Raw genomic sequence first — 8,790 nt, 5'->3', positions numbered from 1 at the left:
TCAACTTCGTAGTTGGCTTCTATTGCTGAGCATATGCTGGTTTAGCAGCAGTTTAATGATGGACAATGTATTTAATGTGGCTTCCTTGTAAATATATGACAAGAAGCCCTTTTTACCCCTGCTGATTAGGGGGGGAAATCTTACCTTATCTTTGAGTAAATACAGTGTGTGTGTGTGTGTGTGTGTGTGGGAAATCTTACCTTATCTTTGAGTAAATACAGTGTGTGTATGTGTGTGTGTGTGTGTGTGTGTGTGTGTGTGTGTACACTGAACCAGATAAATGAAGGTCACTTGTACTACAGTATCAAGGTATTTATACTAGACTAATCACTGGGGTATCCAATACTAGGGCTGTGCAAAATGGCAATGTTTCATTTCGATTTCAGATTCGCTGTTTTGAAGGAACGGTGTTCCGTTTCACTGTTTCGAAGCACTATTCCGTTTCGTTTTGCCAAAACTGTTTTGCTGTTTTGATGCATTTTGGCATTTCGCCCATAAGCTATAATAGGGAATCACAAAAATCCCTATAACTTTGTTATTTCTTGCCTGATTTGGATGAAAACAGCAGGGATGCTAGCCCCTTCTGAGGCCATGAAGCCTGCCAGCTTTCAAGGAGATAGGTGCAGGGGGGTTCTGGGAAACTACACTTTGTCACGGAGTAAGGTCCCTAGTGATGGCTGTGATACCTCTAGGGTCATGTGACCATGCCAGCTCCGCCCTTCTCTTCTAACCTGCCACCACATCTTGTTGGAAAAGGTAATAGATAGGGAGGCTGCCCTTGAGCTTTGTCTTAGTCACAGTCCTAATGTCCTAATGGCCTCAGCCCAGTCCACCACTTTCAATAACAACAGGTAAGCAGCGCACTAACACTAGCATCTCAGGCAGCCAAACTGTTACAGAGGCTTTCTTTCCTTTCCTCCAGCAGCTGCCAGAGAATTCTCCCTGCCAGCCCCAGCCCTGGGGCTTAGATGTGCCCAGGGCCCTGCCTCCTTCCGGTCAGCTGACCAGGGACAGGTGCTAGGGGTTAAGGTTGTATCTGTGTTGGTCTAAGGATATGGCACTGGTACACAAGGTTCTTTGGGTCAATCTGATATTTTTTTGTAGACTAATGGAATAGTTAGAGAAATATATCTTAGCAAGCTTTTGGGTTGAAAACACTTATTCAGGCTGAGGAAGCACCTGCAGTTGGTGTGTGTGCTCTTCCTAGATGGAACAAACAGTAAAGAAGCCAGAGGCTGGCATGCAATGCAGGCAAGAAAGGCAGTCAGTAAAAATGGAAAAGGAGGCATCAGAGGGTGAGGGACAGGTTGGGGTAGCGGGGAAGGGGGATGTAGCAGGTAAAAGTGGAGAGGTAGCTGGGGAGTCAGATGTTTGGCAGGTTGTAGTGTGTCATAATTTCAATGTCTGTATTGAGTCCGTGAGTTTCTGTACCTACAAGGTTGATCAAGAGCAGTTCATAGGCTCATCTCCAAAAAGTGGTTTGTAAATTCAAACAAGCACTGAACCTCACTAATCTCATCACCAGAAGCCAACTTCCTGCAGCCCAAAGCACACCTAATGGATCTAAACCATGCCATGACGAGACATGCAAAACCTGCCAAGAATATCTCCAGTACGGAGATAACTTCACAATACATGTCTCCCTCAGGGCAACAAATGCTTTAATGGAAAATACGAAGGTACCAAGCAACAACTGTGTACCAGAATGAGCACGCACCAAATATCTATCAAAGATGAGAACACCTAGCTCCCTGTCTCCAATCTCTCAAGCCTGATCCTTGAAAGGAATTTACAAACCACTTTTCACAGTGGTTTTCACACTTTTACAAACTGCTGGCAGTCCCACCAGGCCTCCCAACCCTGGCAGGGTGCAGTTTTAGGTCATGCCCAGGACCCAGGGCCTCTTCCTTCCCCATATCCCCATTCCATACCTCGAAGTTTGTCCTGGCATGGGAGCTCAGCAGGGACATGTTCATCCCATGCTGGCTGGTGATTCAGCGAGTGCCGCCTCTAGCTCTGAGAGTGGGGCATTAAATCATTTGGAAACCAGAAACCAAAAGAAAATGCATGTGGACAGAGTGAAGAGGGTGGCAGTCACTCCATCTGCAGGTGGAGCTTGGGGAACTCCAGCAGTAGGAAGTTCACCTTCAGGAATATCGCCTGCTCCACCAAACCAGGATCCAAAGAGGTGCGGTGGGATGTCACAACATCCCCAGCAATGCTGAACACCCACTCGCTTGGAATACTGGTTGGTGGACAGGTTAGGTGTTCCCAGGCAACTGTGGCCCGATCCAGCTACATCTGGCTGCGGTTTGCCCAGTAGGCCAAGGGGTCACACAGCAGAGAGAGGCAGCCACCAAGGCCTGAGCACTGCCTGCCTGATGGTGGGGTCTGGTGATTCTGGACCATAGAAGCCATGCCCTTGGCCCACATTGGCAGCACCTTTAGTGGAGGAGGAGACTGGATGGTGGATGGCATGTTGGCACAAGAAAATGGATTCCCTTCTTCCATGTCCCATCACCTGTGCTCTTCTCTGTTCACCAGGACCACCATCCAGTGATCCAGGGTTTTGCTGCTGCATATGCTCCCCTCCACCCTTGTGTCACACATAGCCACCAGCATGTGGACTATACTGGACCGCAACAGATCTAGCCATTTCTTGATGTCCTCCTTCAGCCGCTTCACTAGTGCCTGCACCTCTGGTGACAGCAGCTTGCCCCAGCCAAGAACATTGATCCCCTGGAACTTCTGCATTTCGTTTTCAAGTTCCGTCACTACAGGGATCACCTGGCTCAGGAGGGCAACAGCCCTGTTCCCCTGCCAGGTGTCCCTCACTATGAGGTGCAGCCATTGTCAGTGACTATGAACCCGTGGGTTAGCTCGCCCTGCCCAATGAGCCACCCCTGCATCATGCAGTTCATGGCCTCCATGATCTTTGTTGCCATGTGGAACTTATCCATCACCTCAGCTTGAAGGAAAGCCCACCAATGACCTGACTGGTTATACCAGTGCCCTATGAGGGAGAGGTAGGCATGATCTTCACCCTGGCTGCTCCAGATGTCCAAGGTAAAATGTAAGGCCACCTGTGGACCTGCCTTGCACAGATCCTCCCTGAAGTACTCCCTGCATGCCTCATACAGGGAGGGCACCAGCATCCTGCTGAAGGTGGCACATGTGGGCACTTTGTGGGGCCACAAGTGCCATGAGCCACCTGAACCCTGACCGCTCAACTAAGGAGAAGGGCTGGCCATCGACAGCCAGCACCTCCCTAATGCTCTGGGTGACATCGCTCACCTTGGGAACCTTCCCCCCCACCCCCACCCCATGTGCCCACGTTTCCTCCACTGTTCCAGGGTGGCTTGCCTCTGCTTTGGGGGGATGATTCCCCCTCCTTGGGCTCTGGAGAGAGAGCGGGGACTTCTTTTTGAGCACACTGCCATTGGTGTCAGGCTGAGGAGGGGCAAGGGCATGGTGCCTGCAGAGATGCTCATGATGCTCATGCTTTTCGCTCCCTTGCCCCAGATGGTTTTGGCTTGTCAGTGCAGGCAGGTAGCATATGTGGAGTTATCTGCCAGCTCAAAATGATCCCAGACTACACTACCCACTCACTTCTAGGGTGTGGGTGCACTTCTAGGGTGTGCAGATGTTGCCTTTTCCTCCTCCTCAGCAGGCAGAGGCACAGCAACAGGAGGAGCAGACTCAACTGAGCCACTTGCCTCCACAACCTCTACCTCAGCTTCCTCCAAAGGGCCTTTTGGGGAAGGAGACCTGGCTGTAGGGGAAACTTGGGGGGTGTGGAGCACAAACTCAAATGATTCCCCCTCCTTCCTCAGAATTTCCCTTGCTGTGACCCTCAGATCCCGATCCAGCTCCAGTTCCTCCTCTGGCACTGGAAGGATCAGCTTGGGAATTGAAATTGGGGTGAAGGAGATTGGGGTGCTGGTGCTGATTGTTGTTATGATGGTGGTGCTTGGGGTTGTTGTTATTATGGCAGGTGTTATTGGAGGGAATGCGGACACTGCTCCCATCTCCTTGGTGCCACTAGCAGCAGAAGTGGCATGGCTGCTAGTTGTTGGAAAGAGGCTGCGTTTAAGTTTTGGGGTGGAAGGGAACTTAGAGCTCTCCCTCTGTCCCCTCTTCCACCCCAGCCAGAAGAGTGGCCACCTGCTTTTTCAGCACACTACATGTTTGGTGTGCTGGAAAATCTGTGTGTTTCTGTAATATAATGTATGTATTTATGTAATATATGTTGTGCTTTCCTGAACAGTCAATGCAGACTGCCAGGGAAAAAATAGATTTATTTTATGTGGCAAAAGAATTACAGAGAATAACAAAAACAAAAAGATGATTTAAGGGGGAGGAATAAATTGAAAGGAACAGATTAGGAAAGGGTATTGGGGTATTTTGGAAAGAATTGGATCACATTTGCTAAGAACAGACTAGCAAGTAGGAAGTGAGAGCCTTCCTGATGCTCCTGATGGTGCTGGAGGACACAGCTCAGTAAACTGACAAAGACACAGCTGACAGCTCATTTCAAGCAATGCTTTTATGCTCCTTCTCCATTCCTCCCCCAGTGCGCTGGGATTGGAAGGGACATCAGGGAAGGATCGCAGTCAGTGTCCAGCAACACATGTCAATATCAGAGCAGTTCTTTCCCCCTCCTCTCCTTAGTTTGTATTTCCCTGCAAGCCCAGCTTCGAAACTCAGAACTGTTCAAAATTTTCAAAACATTTCACGTGCCCTCATTTCGCTTCGAAGCTGTTTCAAAGCTTTGCATTTCGATTTGGTTTCGGTGTTTCAAGCTTGAAACGTGTCAAAACACCTTCGAAACGGAATGTCCATCGAAATTTTGCACAGCCCTAGTATCCAAGTGTTGCTCTGAAAAATATGTAATATCCCTGATCCTTTGCATGCTTTAAATTTGTCTGTTACTTGAAATTAAAGTTGTTTTTCGTTTGTTTTTGTTGGTTTTTTTTGTTGTTAATTTTATAGAAATTTAAAGTTCAAGTTGTCAGCTTCCTTTGGAGTCATACTCAGAACAAGGTAAATGAAGGATCGGAAAATGTTAGAACGTTCAGTTTTATATGTTAAAGATACTTTCCTCTCCCTCTGAAAATATTACTGTCAGTGTCAGGTACCTATTTTCTGATATATTTTCTTTCCTCTCCATCCTACTGACTGACTCTTTCCCCCCCCACCCCTCCACTGACTGAGCTTGGTGCCTGTTAGGGGTGTGAGATTCAGAACCTTATATATCTTTTCTGCTCCTCATCAGCACAAGAATATAGTGCAGACAAGTACAGCTCAAGGTAACAGAAGTATCTTCAGTGTAGACCAAGATATGGCCTGCAGGCTGGATTCTGTCCATGGGGCCACATCACCTGGCCCACAAGGCTTACCACAGATCTGGAGATTTGGTGGTGGCAGTGTTAATTATCACAATATCCATGGCACTCTGTACAGTGAGAGGATGGGTCAGTTTTCATTAATTTTACGCTTTGCAGCTGAGGATGCCTATATGGATGTTAGTTTTGATAGTGGATCTTCCCCAGTTGTACGTTACTTTCTAAAGAAAATAATTAGGGCTTTGCTTCCTGGAAGATTTCATTACACATTAAAAAAGAAAGTCACAGAAGAATTTGACACTCAGCTGCTAGTGGATAGTCTCATTTGGCATTATTGGATAGCCAGAGTGTCCCATTTTGCAGCTAATGTTTGCTTTGCTTTTGATATTATTGTCTCCTAGGATCCTGTTGTAGCAATTTCAGCATATAAATCTCTGTCTGAATTTGGTTCTGAGGAACACACCATCCTTCATCTTCCTGAACAGGTATGTAACAGGGGACCAAAGCCCTGTTATGGAGAAAGGGCTGATGGGCAGGAGAAGATGACATGGCACCTTTTTAAGAGCAGAACTTTTGTGGCCCAGAGGGGTAAGGACTTGAACAGGGGAAGTTCTGCTAAAGAGCACAGTAAGAGGCCTTAGCCCTGGACCCTATAGAGAAAAGAACCCTGATCAGGGGAAGAAGAAAACCATGGCAGATGTACTCCAACAAACTGCTTCGTCAGATGCTGCACTGAAATTGAGCTCTGGGCTAAAACTGAGTTCCAGACTGTTAACTGATGCAGGAGCTGTAAATGGTCCAGGCCTATCTTTGGCAGAGATGGCTAGAGGCAAAGATGTTAAAGGGATAATAAAAAAGCCCATGTGTCAGAGCTGCCTATTAGGGCCCAGATGATTGGTGAGGGTGGGGCTGGGCCAGGAAAGCAGGGGCACACTGACCTGGAGTGGCAGGGAGGAAGGAGTTCTATGGCTGAGTGAGTAAGCTCTGGCTCAGAAGAGAAACAGAAGGGACACTATCAGAGGGCAGAGAAGTCTTCCTCCTGCAGTGGGGGAGTGTGCCTAGATGGGTTAAAATTTTGTTGAAAGTTATTTTTGTTCACTCAGCATAATGTATTTTGAGTTAGAGTGTTTGCTAGGAATATACTGAGTTTGACCAGTGGTTTGAAGTGGTTGAGAAGAGTATTTGGAGGCCACACAATAGGATGCCTAGGCACTCTGCAGCTGGAGCCCTGGCAAGGGGCAGGGATGCAAGGAGGGCTGTGGCTGAGGAGCTGAGACTCAAGTTAGTGGGCAAAGTCTGAAGGCTACAACCAGAAGAAGAGGGCTAAGGCTGAGGAGACCTGAAGCCTGGACAGCAGGGCTGGCTTGAGTGGAGTGATTCAAGGAAAGGAAACCAAGTAAAACCTGTGAGGCATGGTGGTGGCTATTGGGAGGCTGAAGGCCACAGTTAATGCCCGTAAGGCCATAATTGGGAAAACGGAGGGGGTGGGGCTAACTTGAGAGGCAATCAGTCTCAGATAAAGGGAAAGTAGTATAGGAGGAAGATGGGACTATGGGCAGATGCTGCTGTCTCCATGGCTGCTCACCCCAGGCAGCAGTAATGGTTCCTGTCCTGGGCCTGGGTTGAGGTCAGGGCCAAGGGTTAGGGCCAGAGCTGCAGGAGCTGGCTGCCCTGGCCTGATACTAAAGTTCAAGTTGAGGCTTTTTTTCCTGATGTTGAATGGCATGGGGGGACCCTTGTCTTGGATTCTAGTAAATACAATAAATACTTCAGAGCAAGAATAGGTGCACCTCCTCAGAAATGAAACAGAAAAGTAAAGGGCTAGACTATGCACAAGGTGGGAAATACTTGCTAGGTAGATAAGATCAACCTGAGGAAAAATGAGCCACATTAGCTCCTAAGAGAGTTAAAGTCCCAACTTCAGTGATGCATAATCAGTCAGAGAGAAGGTAACTGTTATAAATGAATTGATGGCCTGTTTTGGTGAGCATGGGTCATTGATTTATAGCTTCTGAAAGTGTTTGGGAGTGGGTTTTGATTTGTCTGGGAGTAGTTATGGACACCAACTCTGGAGGGTTGTCTCTCAGAGAATGGTCCACTGAACTCGTGCTTAATGTTTCTGTTGGAAAACTAACTTGCCTCTTAGATACCTTATGCTTGTTTTGAATACCAGTGCTATCTTGGGTGCTTCTGTGTTCCTAAATTTGAAGATATATGGTACTTTGCCTCCTTTTTGGTGAAGGCTAGGTAAAAAGAAAGTGATGTTAGTTGTTTGATTCATATATAGAGAACTGTTTCCTCTTAAATTTCTTCCTCAAAAATGTAAATCTGTACCTTTATGGGATGGAAGAATACAGAGCGCCACATCAGGTAATCTCTCTGAGTTATTTTTTTAAATAACCTTGTGAGAGACAGAGTGGACAATAATGGGTAAACACTGCTACATTATGGCCATGCTAAATACTTCTGTATGTTTTGATTTCCTGCAGTATTGCAAAATTGCCTCCATATGGGTGCTACAACTGTGCATTATGAAAATATTTTAAAATATAAATACCTTTAAAATTAAAATCCATACTTTATGGAAACTTACAATGTTTAGTGGAAACTCAGGTATAAACAAAATTTATTTTTTATCTGAAAAGCGAAGAGACTGATTAAGGGTAAACCTCTAACCACTGATACAACAATTAATTGTGTGCTGGCATATAGTGATTATTGAACTTTGTGTACTGCCCTTCACATCAGAAAGAGAATCCATTTGTTTATTTAAAAGTATGATCCACTAAAAACTACTGCAGTCTTCAATGTACCGAAAAGAAGACATTCCTGTGAGCCTTCTCCTTTCAGAAGATGCTTTACAGGTTGAATTCTAATGTAAAATCGATCCTTTCCCTGAGTTGTTACAAAGAAATCAGACTAAGAATCAAATCCAAGACTCGCCAGAATGAAAAGTATTACCATTCTGTTCCTAAATTTATTGATTAGGTTTTACCACAAATGGTAGTTCAGATCCATGAGTCTCAGTACTTTTGCAAATCTGTTCTGCACTTCGGTCTGGTAGAAGACAGTTGTTTACCTTCTCAGCTGAAAGACTAGCTGTTTGAACTAAAAGGTTCTTCATTATTCTGGACCATCAAGTTATATATGGATTTCAAGTGAGATTTATTTCTCCTAGTATTTTATTTATGTTTTTTAATATTCAATGTGTTGGACATCACTTAGGCAAGACCAGAAGTTGATCAGCCAGAAGAGATGGATGTGACTGAAGAGGATGAAGAAAAGGAGGTGGACCTTTCTGTCCCTGGCTCTGCTTATATCAAACTTTTGTCCCTAACACCTTCTGTGATTTTACCAGGTAGTTTACATTTAGTGATGAAACTGCTATATAGTTTTATAACCTAAAGCTGCTTACAGATGTGGAATCCCTCTCACCTTCCCCCCC

The 8,790-nt window shown here is 45.9% G+C and overlaps 1 protein-coding gene across 5 annotated transcripts in view; it reads left to right on the top strand.

Moving 5' to 3' along the window:
• Nucleotides 1–8,790, top strand: part of FOCAD (focadhesin) — a 318,854-nt gene that overhangs the window by 224,669 nt on the left and 85,395 nt on the right. For all 5 annotated transcript variants that reach the window (XR_002097361.1, XM_019517493.1, XM_019517495.1 and 2 more), the window contains exons 17-19: nt 4,993–5,043; nt 5,747–5,830; nt 8,571–8,703. Coding sequence is in view for 4 of the 5 variants with exons in the window: in XM_019517493.1 (XP_019373038.1) it covers nt 4,993–5,043; nt 5,747–5,830; nt 8,571–8,703 (268 nt within the window). In the remaining variant the exon portion in view is untranslated. The remainder of the gene's footprint in view (nt 1–4,992; nt 5,044–5,746; nt 5,831–8,570; nt 8,704–8,790) is intronic.

Source organism: Gavialis gangeticus, unplaced genomic scaffold (assembly GCF_001723915.1).
Source record: "Gavialis gangeticus isolate Ggan-Ray unplaced genomic scaffold, GavGan_comp1, whole genome shotgun sequence".
Taxonomy (NCBI): domain Eukaryota; kingdom Metazoa; phylum Chordata; order Crocodylia; family Gavialidae; genus Gavialis; species Gavialis gangeticus.
Note: the sequence above shows the minus strand (reverse complement) of the source record. Positions and strands in the feature narration are given on the sequence as shown.